Below are 21,935 nucleotides of genomic sequence, written 5' to 3' on the forward strand. Positions count from 1 at the left end.
ATACTTGGCTTACTTTGTGAGAGTTCACCCTCTTGCTGGAAGTCAGAAACTCATAACCCGTTGGCTGAACCTGACTCTGAGATGTGCTTTTGACCCTCATAATGTTGGTCTGCACTGTGCTGAACAACATACTAACTTATTGGACAACTGATATTATAATTCTGCCTTGTCTTGAGAATCTAGGAAAGCTAAGCAGCCAACCCTAGCGTCTCAGATTCAAATGGCTACAGTGGCCTTCTTGTAAAAGTTGTCTATAAAGCTGTCTCCACCTTCTCAATTTCAATCTTTCCCCCTAATTCAATACTTACATATCTATTATTCCTCAAAGACTGCTCTTGTCAGTGTCATTAGAAACCTCCATAATTCCCAAACCTAGTGGTCTCTTGTCAGTTTTGTCTTACCCCACCTTTCAATATTTGACACTTTTACTTCTTGAAATACTTTTTTCCTCCTCCTGGCTCTCATTATATCCCATGTTGTGGGTTCTTCTCACTCTCCTTTGCTGGCGTCTGTCCTCTGTCTCACTTCTAAAGTCAGGGTGGTTGGGACTGGCTCAGGGTCTTCTTCTCTATTTGTACATTCTTCCTAAATTAGCCTATGCAGTCTCAGAGCTTTAAAAGCTATCTATTTACCATGTCTACTAACTTTTTTTTCTAACTTGGACTTCTCTTTAGGAGTCCACATGTCCCCATCTAACTGCCTGTCTAATTTGCCACTGCCTTCTGAATTTTTAATAAGCATTTTGAACTTCACTGTCACAAAACATAATTTTTGGATTTCTGTCTTCCAAACCTCTTCCTTCTCCTCTTCTTCCTACCTCAGTAAATGGCGCCACCATCTGCTCTCAAAGCAAAAAACCAGTAGCCCTCTTTCCACACTTAGTCCTATTCCCTAAACACACATCTGTAGTGGATACTGTGACGTGCCCAGGTGCCCAGCAGAGGGGACGAGGGGATGTATGCCTACAGCTGCTGGATGTGCTGACAACCCACAGCCCTCTGCCTTCTCTGGAAATTGTCCTCACCTGGAAGGAGCTACCTCACTCAAGGTCACCCCCCTTTCCTAGGGGCAAGAAGCCATACAGAGACGGATGTTTGAGGCCTAACTCCTAACACAGGGTTACTCTGGAAAGCCATCCCAGCTTCAGTGTCCTCCCCACCCCCACCCCAGGGAATCAGCTGAGGCTTCACTGAGACTGAATCACAGCCCAGCTTCTCCTTCTGCCCAGCCTGCTTCCTTCCTTTCCCTTTACTTCCTTGCCATGGGTGTTGACCCCAAGAGCCCTAAATAATACACTTATTTCACCCTGATCTCACTCTCTTAGAGTCAGCTTCCCAGGAAACCCAATCTGCAACACCATCCCATATTTATCCACCTTTTTCCATCTCCACTGACTATTCTAGTTTAAGCCACCACCTTCTCTTACCTTGACTACTTAAATAGCCTTCCCCCCATGACCCTGTTACTACTGTTTTCCTCACAACTGTCAGCTATTTTTAAATATTCAACTTGTTTTATCTTATTTCATTAGATGATATTTGATACAAAAATGTAGTATATGTGTGTGTATATATGTATGTTTTGAACCTTTAATAAAAGTAAAAAATGAATGCAAAAAAAGCCATGATGCAGAAAATTTAGTATGAATGTAAATCTCACTAGATGTTCAAATTTGGTATAGTGCAAGTTTTGTTCATACTATTTTGCATTTTTAAAAACTCAAATCACTTTGGTTTATATACTTGCTATAAAGTGTTGGCCACAAAATTCTTCAGATTCACAGTATTTTGGCTACATTATTTCTAACAGATATAGATTTACTTCCAGTTTAAAAGAAAGGAATATTTTAAAAATAGACAAAAGAATATTTACTCTTTGTACATAATCAAGTAGAGACTCAATTAGTGGTTTCATCTAAAAATTTGTTTTTCATAAAATGCTGACATTGTCATTGAAATACATCTATACATATGCATGCCTTCCACTTAATTAAGATCTGGAACTACTGAAGTTGCTGGTATATCTTTCCTTGATGATAACCCCTCCTAGATCTCCAGAAGTGATCACAATTGTGAGATTTGTTTTTATCATTCCTGTACTTAAATCTTTATAGCTTTACCATATAGGCACTTATCACTAAATAATAAAGAGTTTAGCTTTGTTTTTGATTTTGAGATTTATAAAAATGGAGCCATAGTGTACCTGCTGAGCTTGTGTTTTTCCCACTCAAAAGTATATATCTAATATAATGTAATCATTTATGTTGATATTACTTAGGTTTATTCATTTCCATAATTATGGTAGTATTAATTAATAACATTTAATAAATTGATTATCTACATAAATAAATCCACTATTTATATATTCTCTGATGATAAATATTTGTATTTTCCATTTTTGTACATTTTTCTGGTGTTTATAGTTAAGAATGTATCAGGCATATATAGCTAGAAATAGAATTGATGAATTTAGTATATGTAAAATGCTCAATTTTATAACATAATGACAAATTCTTTTTCAAAGTGATTATATCAAATTTTACTTTACCAACAGCATAAGAAGCCCTATTGCTGTACATCATCAGTTCAGTTTAGTCGCTCAGTCGTGTCCGACTCTTTGCGACCCCATGAATCGCAGCACACCAGGCCTCCCTGTCTATCACCAACTCCTGGAGTTCACTCAGACTCACATCCATTGAGTCAGTGATGCCATCCAGCCATCTCATCCTCTGTCGTCCCCTTCTCCTCCTGCCCCCAATCCTTCCCAGTATCAAAGTCTTTTCCAATGAGTCAACTCTTCGCATGAGGAGTTGTACATCATAGTAGTGCTTTAAATTTATGCCAATAAAATGGATATTATTGTTGTGCAATTAATTTTAGAATTACTAAGGAAGTTGAGTATCCTTCAATGTGCATACCATTTGTTTCTTTTTCTATTAAATTCCTGTATATATCTTTTGCTTATTTTTTTCCATTTTTTTGGCTTTTAGGAAGTTGATTTTCAAGTTCTTATATATTCAGTATTATTATTTCTTACCAGTAATAAAGTTAATAAACACTTTCTACCAGTTTGTAGCATCACTACAAACAAAGTGGAGTGATGGAATTCCAGTGGAGCTATTTCAAATCCTGAAAGATGATGCTGTGAAAGTGCTGCACTCAATATGTCAGCAAATTTGGAAAACTCAGAAGTGGCCACAGGACTGGAAAAGGTCAGTTTTCATTCCAATCCCAAAGAAAGGCAATGCCAAAGAATACTCAAACTATCGCACAATTGCACTTATCTCACACGCTAGTAAAGCAATGCTCAAAATTCTCTAAGCCAGGCTTCAGCAATACGTGAACTGTGAACTTCCAGATGTTCAAGCTGGTTTTAGAAAAGGCAGAGGAACCAGAGATCAAACTGCCAACATCTGCTGGATCATCGAAAAAGCAAGAGAGTTCCAGAAAAACACCTATTTCTGCTTTATTGACTATGCCAAAGCCTTTGACTATATAGAACACAATAAACTGTGGAAAATTCTGAAAGAGATGGGAATACCAGACCACCTGACTTGCCTCTTGAGAAACCTGTATGCAGGTCAGGAAGCAACAGTTAGAACTGGACATGGAATAACAGGCTAGTTCCAAATAGGAAAAGGAGTATGTCAAGGCTGTATGTTGTCATCCTGTTTATTTAACTTATATGCAGAGTACATGATGAGAAATGCTGGGCTGGAGGAAGCACAAGCTGGAATCAAGATTGCCAGGAGAAATATCAATAACCTCAGATATGCAGATGACACTACCCTTATAGCAGAAAGTGAATAAGAACTAAAGAGCCTCTTGATGAAAGTGAAAGAGGAGAGTGAAAAGTTGGCTTCAAGCTCAACATTCAGAAAACTAAGATCATGGCATCTGGTCCCATCACTTCATGGCAATAGATGGGGAAACAGTGGAAACAGTGAGAGACTTGACTTTTTTGGGCTCCAAAATCACTGTGGATGGTGACTGCAGCCATGAAATTAAAAGACGCATACTCCTTGGAAGAAAATTTATGACCAACCTAGACAGCATATTAAAAAGCAGAGACATTACTTTGCTAACAAAGGTCCATCTAGTCAAGGCTATGGTTTTTCCAGTAGTCATGTATGGATGTGAGAGTTGGACTATAAAAAAAGCTGAGTGCCGAAGAATTGTGGAGAAGGTAATGGCACCCCACTCCAGTACTCTTGCCTGGAAAATCCCATGGATAGAGGAGCCTGGTGGGCTGCAGTCCATGGGGTCACTAACAGTCGGACACGACTGAGCGGCTTCACTTTCACTTTTCCCTTTCATGCATTGGAGAAGGAAATGGCAACCCACTCCAGTGTTCTTGCCTGGAGAATCCCAGGGACGGGGGAGCCTGGTGGGCCGCCGTCTATGGGGTCGCACAGAGTCAGACACGACTGAAGCGACTTAGCAGCAGCAGCAGCAGTCGAAGAATTGATGCTTTTGAACTGTAGTGTTGGAGAAGACTCTTGAGAGTCCCTTGGACTGCAAGGAGATCCAACCAGTCCATCCTAAAGGAGATCAGTCCTGGGAGTTCATTGGAAGGACTGATGTTGAAGCTGAAACTCCAATACTTTGGCCACCTGATGCAAAGAGCTGACTCATTTGAAAAGACCCTGATGCTGGGAAAGATTGAGGGCAGGACGAGAAGGGGACGACAGAGGGTGAGATGGTTGGATGGCATCACTGACTCAATGGACATGAGTTTGTGTAGGCTCTGGGAGTTGGTGTTGGACAGGGAGGCCTGGTGTGCTGTGATTCATGGGGTCGCAAAGAGTTGGACAAGACTGAGCGACTGAACTGAACTGAACCAGTTTGTGGATTTTAGTTTTCTTTATGGAATATTTTGATGAACAGAAGTCTTTTTAATCTAGTTGTTTATTGTGTTTATTGATTATTTCCCTTATGATTTTTGTGTTTTGTTCAATAAATCTTTCCCGCTTTCCTCGGTTATATTTTCTACCAAAAGTTAAATTTTTCCTTTTCACAGTTAAGCCCTTAATTCACCTGGAATAGATTTTTGTGTACAATGTGAATAGATATCCAATTTCTTTTTTTTCTCCAAGTGGCTAACTGTGAAGAACTGTGAAGGGTCTGAGACTTATCCTACTTGCAAATGGAGAAGCTAGCCTGCCACAGTCTTGTTGACACTGGCAGAACACATGAGACTGGATCTCAGACAAAGGGCAGGATTTATTACTCACAGCACAGCAAACAGTGTGTTGGGTGTTGGTTTCTTTTGTCATGTTCCCAGACAGAGGGCTTGAGAAGAGAGCTGGGTGGAACCTGCAGTGCTATGGGTTGTGTTATGGGAAAGGAAATGAAGTTTGAGAACCTGAATCTATAATAATGGGCAGTGAGTCAGCCTGATCTTTACCCCAGTGTGTGCTGAGTCGCTTCAGTCATGTCCGACTCTGTAGCCCCATGGACCATAGCCCACCAGGCTCCTCTGTCCATGGGATTTCCCAGGCAAGAATACTGGAGCAGGTTGCCATGCCCTCCTCCAGGGGATCTTCCTGACCCAGGGATTGAACCCATGTCTCTTAACGTCTCCTGCATTGACAGGCAGGTTCTTTGCCACTAGTACCACCTGGAAAGCCCACTAGGGATACATTATCTTCTTAGAAAACAATAAACAAACCTACTCTCTTGTTCTGTAGGAAGAACGTATCTCTGTCTTCCCAGGTTGTTAGCTATACAAAGAGTCTTGAAAAGACAGCCTGGAAAAAGGCAGTCAATATCTCTGCTCACAAGATGTTCAGAAACACAAGAGGCTCATGTAAAATTGTCTCCTAATAACAACCAATTTGGGGAGAATCAGATCTTAATGATATTGAGTTTTCCTATCAGTGAATATACCTCTGTACTTGAAAACATGTTCTTTCAAGTTTTTCACTGACATTATATAATTTCCGCCATAAATGTTCTATATATATTTTGCTTGATGTATTCTTGGGTATCATAGGTTATGTTAATGTTATTTTTTTTGAAATTATGTTTTCTAATTGCTTGCTGCATGATAGAGCAATGCAGCTGTAAAAAAAAAAAACTTTAAAAAACTTCTAAATTGTAAAGTAAACAAATGCAGAGCTTAGTGGATAACTATAAGGTGGCTACACTAGCAACCATCTGGGTCAAGAAACAGACCTTTTCTAGTCATATCACAAGTCCCTCTATATGCCCCATACAAGTCAGTGCCCCTTCTCTTCCTCCAAGATAACTACTATCCTGACTTTCATAGCTCTCTCTCTCTTTTATTTCTTTATGCTGTACTTTAGTTTGCCTGTTTTTTTTTTTTTTTAAAACACCTTGTTATGTCTTTTAACTCTCTTAATTTACAGATTCCCCCTCCATCCTTTCTTTTCCTTACACCTCATCTATTGCAGAACTCAGTCTGTTGGACACAGTTTTACAATCTGGGTTTCGCTGTTTGCACACTTGTGCTGTAGTCTATCGGAGAAGGCAATGGCACCCCACTCCAGTATTCTTGCCTGGAAAATCCCATGGACTGAGGAGCCTGGTGGGCTGCAGTCCATGGCATCGCTAAGAGTTGGACACAACTGAGCGACTTGACTTTCACTTTTCACTTTCATGCATTAGATAAGGAAATGGCAACCCACTCCAGTGTTCTTGCCTGGAGAATCCCAGGGACGGGGGAGCCTGGTGGGCTGCTGTCTATGGGGTCGCACAGAGTCAGACATGACTGAAGCGACTTAGCAGCAGCAGCAGCAGCAGCAGCAGCAGCAGCAGCAGCAGCAGCTGTAGTCTATCATGTTCCTGTGTCCTCTGTTTGAGTTAGGTTTGATTCCTTTATGTTTTTTCTTCAGGAATTCTGGTTTTCACTCTTTTTAAAAAATATCATCAGCCACTGATATTCAGTGTTTAGACTCATTAACTGTCAGTTGCAAAAAGACAATATTCTATTTCTCCCATTTTGCTTTTATGGATTACTTTAAATAACTGAGATGCTTCCTTTTATCTATTAGCTGGTTATCCAATGGAACAGTTTATACAGAATAGGCAGGAAAAGCACTTGAGTTTTCTCTTTTATTTCCCCAGTTTTTTTTTTTTTTAAGAAATATAATTTTATATACTGATCTTAAATCTAGTCATTTAATGAATCTCTTATAGATTCTAATAAGTTTTACCTGTATCTTTTATGAGGGCAGTTATAATTAAGAAATGATGACAGTTTCATTTTTCTTTTCAAATTCTTATCCCTTTTACTTCTATTTTTTTTTCACTCTGCTGGCGAAGATAATACAGTGTTGACAGAGGTAGTGATGGTGGGCTTATCTGGCTTATTCTTTATTTTAAGGGACTACTTTTTATATGTGATAATTACAAGCAGAAGTATCTTATTTGCTAGAAATTGTTTCTTAGGTAAAGGAAAATTTTCCTCATTCCTAGTTTTGTAAAATTTCTTGTTATCATCAATGAGTTTTAAGTTTTATCAAGTGATTTTTTTTGCACTTATCAGGTAATAATATGGTTTTTATCTTTTAGCCTCTTAATGTGATGATTTAAATAAATATATTTTAGAAAGCTATTCTTATTAACATATAAATGGGTCCATAGTTTTCCTTTTTCAAACTGTCCTCAAATTGAGTTGTAGAGGCATTGCTTCTGTCTAGCCTCTGGATAACTTGTACTAGATTTAAATAAATAGATTGTTTATTGAAAGTTTGATACTTGCTTTCTTTGTGGGAGATTACCAGTTTTTTTTTTTTAATCTGCTTTTTCTACATTTTTCTGTTTGCTTTTTTTGGGGGGGGCCTTCTTTTGTATTGATTTAATGTTTTTTCCTTCTTATTCTACTCCCCCTCATTGAAGCTATATATTCTTATTGTTACTTAACATTTATATCATTGCTATTTAACTTTCTAAAAACAGCAGAGAATACTATATAGTGGATCCACTTTGGAGTTATTTTACCTGAGTTTGAACCCAGCTCTTTGCTTACAAGCTGTGTGATCACTTTCTTTGCCACTTCATCTGTAAACTGAGGATAACTATAATATCTAACTCAGAAAGTTGTTAGGAAGGCTAAATGAGTTACTACATACGCCTGGTGCATTATAAACAATCAGCGGCTAGCTATTATTCATCTATATCTCAGCTCTCTTCCCAATTAAGACACATTTCTTAAACTCTGATCATCTCATCTTAATTAACAGGCTATTGTTATCCAATATTTTAGTTGTCTTTCTTAATCCCACAATTTAGATGTTTTATTATTATTTTGTACTATATTTGTTTAGATTTACTCATGTATGTCCCAATTTCTTTGCTCTCTATTCCTTTTTGAATCTCAAATATTACTTGTTGACTCATTTTCAGAAATTTTTCCTGTGTTAGTTTATTGTGAGTAAATCCCCTTAGGTTTTGTTTATCTGAGAATGACTATATTCCACCTTTGGTCTTAAAAAACAGTTTTGATGTATAAAATTCTACATCAACTATACTTCAATTTTTAAAAATATAATAACGTTTTGCTGAAACAATTTCAGGCTGACAATTATTTTACTTCAGCACTTTGAGTATATTATGCTAATAGCTCTGGGATTTATTATCAGTCTAGAAATTATTCTTTTGTAGGTGGTATACCACTTCTCTGTAGTTACTTTTATGGTACTTCCTCAGTGGATTGCACTTTTACCATCACGTTTGAATTTACTTTTCACTCATCTTGCTTGATATCTTTTATGACTCCTATATGTGTGGATTCATATTTTTCATCATTTATGGAAATTTTTCAAACAACTTGGATTCAAATATTACCTTTCCCTTATTCTTTATCTCCTACTGGAACTCTAATTAGACATATATATCTTCCCTGATTCTGAACCTCTTTTCATTTTCCGACCCCTTGGCTTTGTGTATTTCATTCTGGGTAATTTCTTTAGATTCATCTTCTAGCTCACTACTTTCCTCTTCAGTTACACTTAATGTACATTTAATTTACAAACATATTTTAAATTTCAGTGATCATATTTTTCTAAGCATTTTTCTTCAGATCTATCTGGTTATAGCCAATGGATTCTTTATATGTATTTTTAGAAACCACTTTTATTTCTTTTACATATAAAATGTTATTATTAACATTCTCTATCTAGTGATTTCAATATCTAAAATCTGTGGGGCAATAAATATGTTGTTAATTATTTCTGATGATTCTGTCTGATGGTTTATTTGTGCGTTTAGTAATTTTAACATCGTGAGCACTTACTCTGCTGAGCATAATTGGTGAGCCAGCTACCAGTATTCTAGCAAGTTCACAGATTTCTTGGTTTGGAGTTTCTTTTGACTATCCAGAGTCTGTAAGATTGAATTCTAGACTAGAGTTGGCCAATTTCATGGGTTAAAAGTTTCAGAGAGTGTCTATTCCTCTTTTTCTCTTCTCTTTTTCACCCTATCTAGAATCAGTGTGGAGACAGAATTCTTGACAGGCTTCTTTGCTTTGCTAGCTTGAATATTCTTCCTGGGCCATGTTTATCTAATGTTGTAGCCATCTTCAAGGATACTGGTTTAGGGTGTGGGGATTCTCAAATTTAGTCCATCTACTTCCTGCAGCCCAAAGCTTAACCTCCCATTCCTTTATCCAATATATGGATTTTGCATATGCTTACACTTTATGCTACTTTTTACTCTCTTTCTTTTTTTATGCCTTTGGGATTTCTCTTACTTCCTTGCAGGCCAAGCTATGTATTAAAACTAAGCGCCCTGTAACAAAAGTAAACAAATGGGACCTAACTAGGCTTAAAAGCTTTTGCACTTCAAAGGAAACCATAAACAAAACAAAAAAACAACCTACAGAATAGAAGAAAATATTTGCCAACAAAGCAACTGACACAGGATTATTCTCCAAAATATACAAATAGCTCATGCAGCTCCAGAGAAGTCAATGGCACCCCATTCCAGTGTTCTTGCCTGGAGAATCCCAGGGACGGGGAAGACTGGTGGCCTGCCATCTATGGGGTCGCACAGAGTCGGACACAACTGAAGCGACTTAGCAGCAGCAGCAGCATGCAGCTCAATATGAAAAAAGAAACAACCCAATCAAAGAATTGAATGGAAGATCTAAATAGACATTTCTCCAAAGAACTCATACAGATGACCAAAAAACATATGAAAATATGCTCGACATCACTAATTATTAGAGAAATGCATATCAAAACTGCAATGAGGTATCACCTCACATTGGTCAGAAAGGCCATTATCAAAAAGTCTACAAACAATAGACTGGAGAGAGTGTGAGAACCCTCCTACATTATTGGTGGGAATGTAAATTGGTGCAGCCACTATGGAGAACAGTATGGAGGTTCCTTAAAACACTAAGAATAGAGCTACCATTAGATCCAGCAATACCGCTCCTGAGCATATATCTAGAGAAAACCATAGTTCAAAAAGATACTGCACCCCAGCGTTCACTGAAGCACTATTTACAATACCCAGGACATGGAAGCAACCTGAATGTCCATCGAGAGGAACAGATAAAGTAGATGTGGCACACAGACACAATGGAAAATTACTCAGCCATAAGAAATGATGAAATAACGCCATATGCAGTGACATGGACAGACTTAGAGATTGTCATGCTGAGAAGTAAGACACTTCACTTCAGACAAAGACAAATATATGATACTGTTTATATGCAGAATCTAACAACTGGGAATAAGAAACCGATTTACAAAACAGAAATTGAATCACAGATATAGCAAACAAACTTATGGTTACCAATTGGCCAGGGAAGGGATAAATTGGGAGATGGGGATTCATATGTAGATACCACTATATATAAAGTAGATAATCAACAAGGACCTCGTGTATAGCACAGGGAACTATACTCAGTACTCTGTAATAACCTTAATGGGAAAAGCATCTGAAAAATAATAGATATAGGAATATGTATAACTAAATCACTTTGCTGTACACCTGAAACTGACACAACATTGTAAATCAACTATGTTCCAATATTAAATTAAAAAAAAATAAGGTCATTATAATATCAAAGACCTGGTAGTATTGTGTAAGGAAGGGCTTTAGAGTATCCAGCTGATACCTGCTAGGAGCACAAGCAAAGAATAATCTTTTAAAAATATAAAATAGTTTCCACCTCTCCCCTATTAAGACCCTCAAATGGCTTTCTCTAACACTTAAAAAATGTACCAACCATTCTGGCCTACCAAGCCAGAAGCTGGTTTCTGACGCTCCTATCCCCTCCCTGCCGCCTGCTGCTCCTCACCTGTAGTGATCTTATTCCTGCCTTAGAGCCGTTACACTAGTGGCCCCCCCGGTGTGGCATATCCTTCCCTCTTTCTTCACATGGCTGGCTCTTCCTATCATTCAGGTCTCACCTTAAATGCCACCTTTTCATAGTAGCCTTCTTTGATTCACTTCCCTATTTCTGCATCACATCACCTTGTTATAATTCTCTCTAGAAAGCCTCCCCTTCACCAATCACAGCCTTTTCATGGTGAAGGGACTTGTATAACTCAATGAAGCTATGATCCATGCCATGCAGGGCCACCCAAGACAGACAGGTCATAGGGAAGACTTCTGACAATACATGTTCCCCTGGAGAAGGGAATGGCAATCCACTCCAGTGTTCTTGCCTCGAGAACCCCATGAACTGTATGAAAAGGCAAAAAGATATGACAATAGAAAATGAGCCCCCATATTGAAACATGTTCAATATGCTACTGGAGAAGAGAAGAGGGCAATTACTAATAGTTCCAGAAAGAATGAAGCAGTTGGGCCAAGGCAGAAATGATGCTCAGTTGTGGAATGTAAAGTCCTATGCTGTAAAGAACAATACTGCATAGGAATCTGGAATGTTAGGTCCATGAATCAAGGTAAATTGGATGTGGTCAAGCAGGAGATGGCAAGAGTGAATATCACTATCTTAGGAATCAATGGACTAAAATGGACAGGAATGGGCAAATGTAATACAGATGACCATTATATCTGCTACTGTAGGCAAGAATCCCTTAGAAGAAATGGTGTAGACTTCATGGTTAACAAGAGAGTCTGAAATGCAGTACTTGGCTGCAATCTCAAAAATGACAGAATGATCTTGGTTTGTTTCCAAGGCAAATCATTCAGCATCAGAGTAATCCAAGTCTATGCCCCAACCACTGATGCTGAAGCAGCAGTTGACCAGTTCTGTAGGTCAGTTGAAGACCTACAACATCTTCTAGAACTAACACCAAAATAAGATGACCTTTTCATCATAGGGTATTGGAATGCAAAAGTAGGAAGTCATGAGATATCGGGAATAACAGGCAAGTTTGGCCTTGGAGGACAAAATGATGCAGGGCAAAGGCTAACAGAGTTTTGTCAAGAGAACATGCCAGTCATAGCAGACACCCTTTCCAACAACACGAGAGATGACTATGACTCTACACATGGACATCACCAGATGGTCAATACCAAAATCAAATTGATTATATTCTTTGCAGCCAAAGATGGAGAAGTTCTATGCAGTCAGCAAAAACAAACCTGGAGCTGACTATGGCTCAGATCATCAGCTCCTTATTGCAAAATTCAGGCTTAAACTCAAGAAAGCATGAAAAACCACGAGGCCATTCACATATGACCTAAATCAAATTCCTTATGGTTATACAGTGGAGGTGATGAATAGATTCAAGGGATTAGATCTGATAGATAGAGTGCATGAAGAGCTGTGGACAGAGGTTCATAACATTGTATAGAAGGCAGTGACCAAAACCATTCCAAACAGAAAAAAAATGCAGGAAGGAAAAATGGTTATCTGAGGAGGCTTTACAAATAGTTGAGGAAAGAAGCAAAGTGAAAGGCAAGGGTGAAAGCAAAAGATGCCCAACTGAATGCAGAGTTCCAGAGAATAGCAAGGAGACATAAAAAAGAAAAAAAAAAAAAAGCTTTCTTAAATGAACAATGCAAAGAAATAGAGGAAAACAACAGAATGGGAAGGAGTAGAGATCTCTTCAAGAAAATTGGAGAGATCAAGGGAACATTTCATGCAAGGATTGGCATGATAAAGAATAGAAATTGTAAGGACCTAACAGAAGCAGAAGATATTAAGAAGAGGTGACGAGAATACACAGAATTATACAAAAAAAAAGTCTTAATGACCCAGATAACCATGATGGTGTGGTTACTAATCTACAGCCAAACATCCTGGGCTGTGAAGTCAAGTAAGCCTTGAGAAGCATTAGTACGAACAAAGCTAATAGAAAGGATGGAATTCTAGCTCAGCTATTTAAAATCCTAAAAGATGATGCTCTGAAAGTGCTGTACTCAAAATGCCAACAAATTTGGAAAGCTCAGCAGTGGCCACAGGACTGGAAAAGGTCAGTTTTCATTCCAATCCCAAAGAAAGGCAATGCCAAAGAATGTTCATACTACCATACAACTGTGGTCATTTCACATGCTAGTAAGGTTATGCTCAAAATCCTTCAAGCTACGCTTCAACAGTACATGAACTGAGAACTTCCAAATGTACCTCCTGGGTTTAAAAAAGGCAGGGGAATGAAAGATCAAATTGCCAACATTTGTTGCATCATGGAGAAAGCAAGGGCATTCCAGAAAAACTTCTGCTTTATTGACTACACTAAAGCCTTTGACTGTGTGGATCAGAACAAACTGGAAAATTCTTAAAAGAGATGGAAATATCAGACCACCTTACATGTCTCCTGAGAAACCTGTATGCACAGTTAGAACTGGACATGGAACAACAAACCGGTTCAAAATTGGGAAACAAGTATGACAAGGCTGTATATTGTCATCCTGCTTATTTAACTTGTATGCAGAGTACATGTGAAATGCCAGCCTGGATGAATCACAAGCTGGAATCAAGATTGCCAACTTGATATTTATATATCAACAACCTCAGATATGTAGATGATACCACTCCAATGGCAGAAAGTGAAGAGGAACTAAAGAGCTTCTTGATGAGGGTGAAAGAGGAGAGTGAAAAAGTTAACTTAAAACTCAACATTCAAAACACGAAGATCATGGCATCTGATCCCATTACTTCATGGCAAACAGAAGAGGAAAAAGTGGAAGCAGTGACAAATTTTATTTTCTTGGCCTCCAAAATCACTGCATATGGTGACCAAAGCCATGAAATTAAAAGATGCTTGGCTGATGCAAGTTGATGTGTGGCAAAACCAATACAATATTGTAAAGTAAAAAATAATAATAATAATAATTAAAAAAAAAACTACTAAAAAAAATAAAAGATGCTTGCTCCTTGGAAGGAAAGCTATGACAAACCTAGACAGTATATTAAAAAGCAGAGACATCACCTTGCTGACAAAGGTCTGTATAGTCAAAGGTATAATTTTTCCAGTAGTCAAGTATGGCCATGAGAGTTGGACCATAAAGAAGGCTGAATGTCAAAGAATTGATGCTTTTGAATTATAGTGCTGGAGAAGACTCTTGAGAGTCCCTTGGACAGCAAGAAGATCAAACCAGTCAATCCTATTAGAAATCAATCCTGAATATTCATTGGAAGGACTGATGTTGAAGCTGAAGCTCCAATACTTTGGCCACACGATGGGAAGAACCGAATCACTGATGCTAGGAAAAATTTAAGACAAAAGAGGCGGGTGGCAGAGGATGAGATGATTAGACAGCATCATCAATCAATGGACATGAATCTGAGCGGATTTTGGGAGATAGTGAAGGACAGATGAGCCTGGTGTGCTGCAGTCCATGGGACACAAAGAGTCGGACACAACTTAGCAAGTGAACAACAACTAGAGCATCTGTTATTATTACTAGCAGACATTTCCCTATTTATTATCTGTTTTCCTACCAGAACATGAGACCCATAGGAACAGGGATCTTATGTTTCTGGCTCACTACTATCTTTCCCTGGATTTAGAATAATTCCAGACACACAGTAAGGACTCAGTGCATGTTGGGTGAATGACTAGAGCCGAGTACTGGCAACATCATCTCTGTAGACATGCCCTAGGCTTTCCAGTGCTCCACTGTGCCCACTACTTCCTATTATCTCGGCAGCCCAGCTTGCTTTGCTCTGTAACTTACTTATCTCCCTGGCTCTAGTAGGTATTTGAGTTTTAAATCCCTACTCATAGTTACTTTATCTTCAACATTTTGAGAGCAGAGCTCATGTTTATGTTTCTTTTCTTCTTCTATGTCTTGCAAATAGTAGGGGGAAGAATTAAATTCATAGAGTATATTGCCTACTAGTCAAGCACCAGCATGGCACTATACCTTAATTTATAGCCTCACAACACCACTGTAGGGCCAGGCTTTATTATTTGTTTTCATTTAATAGGTGAGGAGCTGTTTAGAGTTATGCAGTAAATGAAGGATCTGGCATTAGGACCTACCCAGACAACACATACTCAATATGAATTACTGCAGAACTGCTGCTCATGTCTAGGGAACAGGTGGCTGTTTTAATATGCAAGAGCCAAGGTGGGACAACTAATTGGGTATTTCAGAATATTTCAGGCCAGGTTTTACTTAACAGTCTGGCTATTCACTTCTCAGTTTCATTCCACTGAGTCTATGAAGGTTTAGCTTGCGGTGTGTCTCTACTTGGTGAGAAGAGGCTTTGGGGGTTATTAACCATGCCTTTCGCATGATGAGGGTCCTGCACATCCAACAAATGTCTGCTCTTGGCAAATATTATGGAATCTGACAGCACAGAGATTTTTCAAAGATGGTTATTTCAGTCAAATCATCACCTGTCACTGGATCACTGAACAAAGACAGATGCTGAATACAATGAATGCACGCCACAACACCAAACAATGTTTTAAATAACAAAATCTTATTTTTATTTTTTACAGAAATTCAGATATTCCAACAAATTTCTTTACATTTCCTGGACCTTAAAAAATTACACACAACTTTTGGACGCAACACAACAGAACAGAATGAGAAAGGGAGTCACTTTTTTTTTAAAAAAGATAAAAACATACTTCTTATACTTCATTAACATTTAGTGATTTACATGTGTTTTACCTATGTACAAATGGTACACGTCAATGACCCATCTTCAGAGCACTATGGTATGCTAAATTACACTTAGGTTTTTTAGAAGGAAAACAACTTCTTAAAAACACTTGCATGTGGACAGGAAGCACTTTTTCATTTTCATAAACACCACTATTAGTGTTGTGGGACTCCCAGTGGAATCTACAATTTACACGGATTAAGAAAGCCAATACCTTCTATTTTTATTGTAGGTAAAGTAGAGCAGTACCTCCCCTTAACTAAAAGATGAATTCTTGAAAAGTTGTGTGTAATTAAATTTAGTAAGTAGAGTGTTTTGAATGCAGAGGGAGAGCTAATATTTAAAGCAACAAATAACTCCCAGAACAGCTAATACTTTAGAGATAATAAGTACTCCCCTAATGTGGTTCTTTAGAAAATCCATATCTTTGTGAATTGTGTTTCGCTTATTTGACTGTATCTGTAATATACTTTTTAGCCATTTGAAACATAAAACTCATCTGGGGTGAAAAGATGCTAATACCAGAGACATTGACAAAACTAGAGTGTGAGACAGGATAAGAGAAATCAACCATGATCTGTGTCTTGGTTGATTCTTCTTGTATTACTCTTCATTGTTCCAATAATATATACTAAACGGATCTTAATTATGAGTTCAAAAATGAAGGCATTCTACATGTTCATGTTTTCTGCTCAGGTATAGAATATGGTTTGGCTTATACTGATGATTCCTGCACGTACATTTTAGCTTGTGTCATTCTCAAGCAATTGGCTACTTCAATATTAAATATTTGTCTGTTGCTGCATATTGCAGGATATATGATGAGGGTGATGGTGGGGGACGCCTGGGAGCAAAAGATTGTTGAAGACAACTGATCATTTGTCACTACTTCTAAATGCCAATCAACTAAAAACAAACAAGCAACAAACAGAGTGTTCTTGAAACTAAAATTAGTAAACAAAAAGGCAACTTATTCCTACCAAGTTTCTTTGACCTGTATTAAGTATATATTCATTTAGTTCTAAGGCTATTAAATTATTATTTATTTTGTTAGTGCCACTTACTATCATTTAGAAATAGGTTTAATGGAATGGCGTTAGTAAGGGAAAGTAAGGGAAAGAAAGGATATGGATTTCTGATGATATGACAAAGAAATAGAAAAAGAAGATATTTTAGATGTTTATTTGTAAAGTATATTAAATTCTTATACATATTACTAGGGGCAATTAGAAAAAGTGTTTATTTGATAGCAGCCTATATATTACATGTGAGCATTCAAGGTGAAAATGAGCTTTCTATATTTTTCAGAGTTCCTTGATGCTGTTTCCTGAAAGACAGGGAAGTCTGTGTTGCTCAGGAACCTGTGATGTAAAGATGTACTTCCTGTAATATACAGCTTGATGGAGTAATAGCGTATGTCAGAAACACTTTCTCAGTAATAACTGGTACAGACAGATTAAACTGAACAAAGACTCGGTAAAAAGTTTGAAACGCTAACATCTCTTAACTGAGTGGTTGTAACTAATTACACAGTGACATAAATGAACGGCAGAGATGGGAACCAAAAGTCATGGCTCCTATGAAAATATTCAGAGGCATTTTCTAAGACGCTTCCTCAATAACTGATGGTTGATCAGCCTCTTGGCTATTGAGATAGGAATAATTTAGGATGCACTGCCTTTTTTAAAATAATGTTGAAAGAGTAAAGCTTTTTGTTTTCTGTTTGATTAAAAAAGGACAGTTTACAAACCTCAGTACATATATATTTCACATGTTAATTCTAGCACATTTATATTTCTCTTCCTTAAAATATTTCCTGAATGTGATTTCTCATGAGTGTCATTTGCTCTTATTTAATGATAGTTTCCAGTGAGCTGGTGTTTACTCCGTGATCATATCTCCTTTCAGGAAAATCACTCCCATCTCTGCCGATCTAGGGTTAGTAGGTGCTTTGACAGCCGGATGCTTCATTCTCGCCGGTATCCATCTCGGTACTCTGATCTCTCCCAAGCGTCTTCCTTCTCGATGCTGATGTACAAAAGCTGTTATTCAATTAATTTAGCTGTTATTTGATTTGTTTTGTGCTCATTCTAGAGAATATTGGCTTAGCAGAACTGCAGAGGGGGGTGGGGGGATGGGTAAGAGAAAGAGAAAAGAGAGAAAGAACAAATGCATCATTTTCTGTCCTCAAGACTTTTGTGCATATTTGTCAAGGAAAAACCATACCAACAAATATACCTTAGATTTGTTATCAAACAAGACTGGAAGGAGTGAGGTTTCTGGTCCATTAAACAAACATCACAGCCTTCCTGGTGAGGGGGGTCCCCTGATAATTCAGGCATGCATATTCCCTACATGTGGATGAAGATTACAGGCTGCTTTGAAGGAACAAGGAAGAACGCAAAATGATCCCATGCATCACTGATTTTTCTGCCTGGCATAGAAAATGCCTCACTTGAGTGTTTTCCTTTTCCTTCCAAGTTTTATTTATTATTGAATGAACATTATAACAGTTTTAAAAGGAATGACTATAGAGATGAATCATCCACAATCCAACCACTTTTGAGACACCAGCTGTTTTCGTCCCATGTCTCTTTCTATTCCTTAGCTAAGGTGTGCACTTATTTGATATAGTTGGAATCAGAGTGTAGATGACCTTTTCAACACAATATTAAGAACGATTTACTATATTTCCACTCTCCGCATCATCAGCATCAGTTTCTCATGACTGCATTATAATTCCATTCCATTCTCATTCCTCTCCAGGCCACGCTCGATATTCCACTCTCAATGGTTTCACCACTGTCAGATACGTAGGTACGTTTCTGTTCCTTTTGTTACTGTCGAAAATGAATATTTTTGCATATGAAACTTGACTTGTTCTTTTAAATTCTTTTCTTTAGGACAAATGCTCAGGGGAAGGCTGGTTTTCCTTTTCTGCAACATATTAGGGACTGTGCCTGTATTGACAGAGACCACAGATGGTGTGACCTACTCCATCCTCTGGCTAATTTTCATAGATTTTGGCACTGCTAACCAGGAGTTAGGGGTACCTTATACATTGTGAAGATGGGCCAATGCACCTAGAAGCTCAGATTGGGGCTGACAGAAAACAATCTGTTGGGTTTTGAATCACAGAGCGCTTAGAAACACAAATTATAATAAAACAATTGGCCCATTATTCAGTTATAGTCCTCATCCCACATTTTAAGATAAGATTATGCTTTCTGCATAAGTGCAAGAGAAACCCCTAAAAGATTCTGTCGTTTCTAGAATTTATCCCCTTGTTGGCTTCCAACAGGCTTTAAAAAATCTTAACGCACATTATGATTTTTAACGAACTTCTCTCAGTCAGAGAAGTTGTTTTAATGTACCCAGACTACACAGGGGATAATTGAAATGTGATCACGCCATAATGATGATTAGTCTGTAATGATTCTCTTAGCTTGAATCATGCTGGCAGAGGCCCTCTGGAAGGGAATGCTTTCTTCAGATAAGCAACATAAGCCAGCAATCCAAGGATCTGACATAGTGCCACAGGCACTTCTGAACTTGAGTGGTCTCTGCTACAGTGTCATGGAGGTGCTCTGGCTCGACGGAATCCAAAATTGGGCTTGTGGGTCCATGATTCCACTGCTCCAGCTTATAATTCTCTCATTCTGCATCATTTTCTATTTAAAATCCACAAAACTGAATGTCTGGGTTTTCCAGCAAGATTTGTGAAAGGTGCTACCTGGGGAGGGAGAAGGGGAGGAGTGGATGGGCTTGCAAATGTGGGAAGGAGAATAGGGAAATGGTGATGAAATGGTGACCCTGTGTGCGGAAGTGTACTTCTCAGGGCTGTACACATGTGATGCAGGGGATAAGGGAGCCAAGAGGGAGTCCCCGTTGTATTGAGGTTCACAAATGAATATTCCCCTGATTTAACGATAGAAAAGTCTGCTTTGGTTGAACCATTTGTTTCCAGGTAGAAGTAGTGGTAAAGAACCCGCCTGCCAGTGCAGGAGACATGAGATGTGAGTTCGATCCCTAGCTTGGGAAGATCCCCTGGAGGAGGGCATGGCAACCCACTTCAGTATTCTTGCCGAGAGATTCCCATGGACAGAGGAGCCGGTAGGGCTATGGTCCCCAGGGTCACAGAGAGTCGGACACGACTGAAGTGGCTTAGCACACACGCACACAGAACCCAAGGCTCCCACTTTCTCTCTCCCCAGTGCTAAGCTGCCTGGTTTGGCCTTATAACATCACACTGGGCTGGGAAGAGAGCAGACAGTGGAGGAAGGGCTTCAGATCAGCCCCTAGAGTGCTGACATCCAAGCCTGGGGAGAAAGGAACTTTCTATAGGCAAAGCACCTCCCTGTGAAGATCCTGAGCCTTCTTGTACGAAGGGAACCTCTGTGGCCAGTCTCACAGGGTTTCCTATTTACACCCCACCATCTTGGCCCACGGCCGAGGGGCAGACCAGGACGTCTTCCATCACCAACCCTTCCTGGATCTGCTCTGGTCTTGGGTCACACGTAGCCACTGTGTAGCCAAATGCCTCATTGGATCCCTCACGCAATCTCACCATCAATTTCTCAGCGCTTCCTTCTTAAAGCTCTCTTCTTTGTTGACCACTGTTGGCACTGGGGCTACACTCCCCACCCCCAGTGCTAACCTTGGGCAGGGAGCTGAGGAATGAACGGGAAAAGAGACAGTGAGGCCTCTGAGCCAGGCCTGGACAAAGGAGGCCAGTGGGTCTCTTTGCATACGAGATTCAAGGAGGTGCTCACTCTCAGGGTTGTGCAAACACAGGACAAGGGCCTCCTTAAATTTTGTGTGCTAGGCTCCTCATTGGCCTCACCCTAGTCTCAGTCCTGCTGTGAGGGCCAGCTGCACGGTCACCAGATCCCTTGGGGAAGCTGCCTGGGCTGGGGTTACTCAGACATGGCCCGCACTGTGTATTCTTTCTTCCAAGAAAGACTGACTCCACCATGCAACAGGAACCCTGGGGCATGCAAGAATTCTGCAGCATGTGCTGGGCTGAAAGAACCAGCACTTGTGTTCCAGGGTTACCAGAACACCAACACTCCCCACACGATGCCAGGACAGCACTCTGCAGAAGCGGTCCAGTGAGGATGCTGCCATGATTACCTAAATGACCTGCACAAAGAATTTTCCACCTGAAGGCTTGGAGGGGCTAGCCCTTCCAACAGATGTGTGAAGCCGGCAGGTTAAGAGGGTAAAGGGCAGGGTTTTTCCCTCCAGATGTTGCTATCACTCCTAGTGATTCTGAGACACCAGGACCGTCTGCAGAATTTGGTGGCAGCATAAGCATGGTTACACTGTGACCTTTGCTTTATAAAACTTTCTGCTTTTTTCAAAATGCTTGCTAACGTTTCCCACGCACCATGGATGCTGCATAGCTCAGGGGAGTCAATTTAAAAGCTGTCATCTTCTCCTAGGTTTGTACAGAGCAGGACTGAATAAATAAGTCATTCAGTGCTGCTGTGGATCTTTGTTCAGTTGGGTTTGTCCTCGTAACATGTCATGGGCTCTGAGGCACCCATGTTCCATTTCCAAAGGGCTCTTTGCAAACCCTTTTCGAAGCTGTCATTTGAATCACTGCTCATGAGAGCAGCATTCATAATGGCCACGTTGTCCACACTATCTAAATGCTGTGGTATCGCTGGATTTTCTACGTGTTTGCCAGCTCTGAAAGGTCTCCTGTGACCTGCTTCTGCAGACTGTTCCCATCTGACCTATTCCATAAGGGCTTGGAGCTCCCACTGTCAGGACAGCTGAGGGGCAGGCGCTGAGCGAGAAAAATACTTGGTGGGGCCACTCAGGCTTTTAGCAGAATGGCACGCTACATCTTTGTTGTGAAAATGAGTAAGGGTGGGATTCCAGGCTGTTTTTTCCTCATTGGCCCTACAGGCTTTGTCAGT

At 39.4% G+C, this 21,935-nt stretch overlaps 1 protein-coding gene across 6 annotated transcripts in view; it reads right to left on the reverse strand.

Moving 5' to 3' along the window:
- LHFPL3 (LHFPL tetraspan subfamily member 3) overlaps positions 1-21,935 on the reverse strand; it is a 696,681-nt gene that overhangs the window by 94,957 nt on the left and 579,789 nt on the right. The window contains exon 3 of one of the 6 annotated variants that reach the window (XM_086397021.1): positions 15,802-18,122. The exons of 4 other annotated variants lie outside the window; for them this stretch is intronic. In XM_086397021.1, coding sequence (XP_086253147.1) covers positions 18,094-18,122 — 29 coding nt within the window. In that variant the 3' untranslated portion in view covers positions 15,802-18,093. Of the gene's footprint in view, positions 1-15,801; positions 18,123-21,935 lie in introns of those variants that run through there. One more of the 6 variants, XM_086397009.1, reaches the window with a different exon arrangement.

The sequence above is a fragment of the Bos grunniens genome, chromosome 4, assembly GCF_055505025.1.
Source record: "Bos grunniens cultivar Pamir isolate PY7600 chromosome 4, Bosgru_T2T1.0, whole genome shotgun sequence".
Lineage (NCBI taxonomy): Eukaryota > Metazoa > Chordata > Mammalia > Artiodactyla > Bovidae > Bos > Bos grunniens.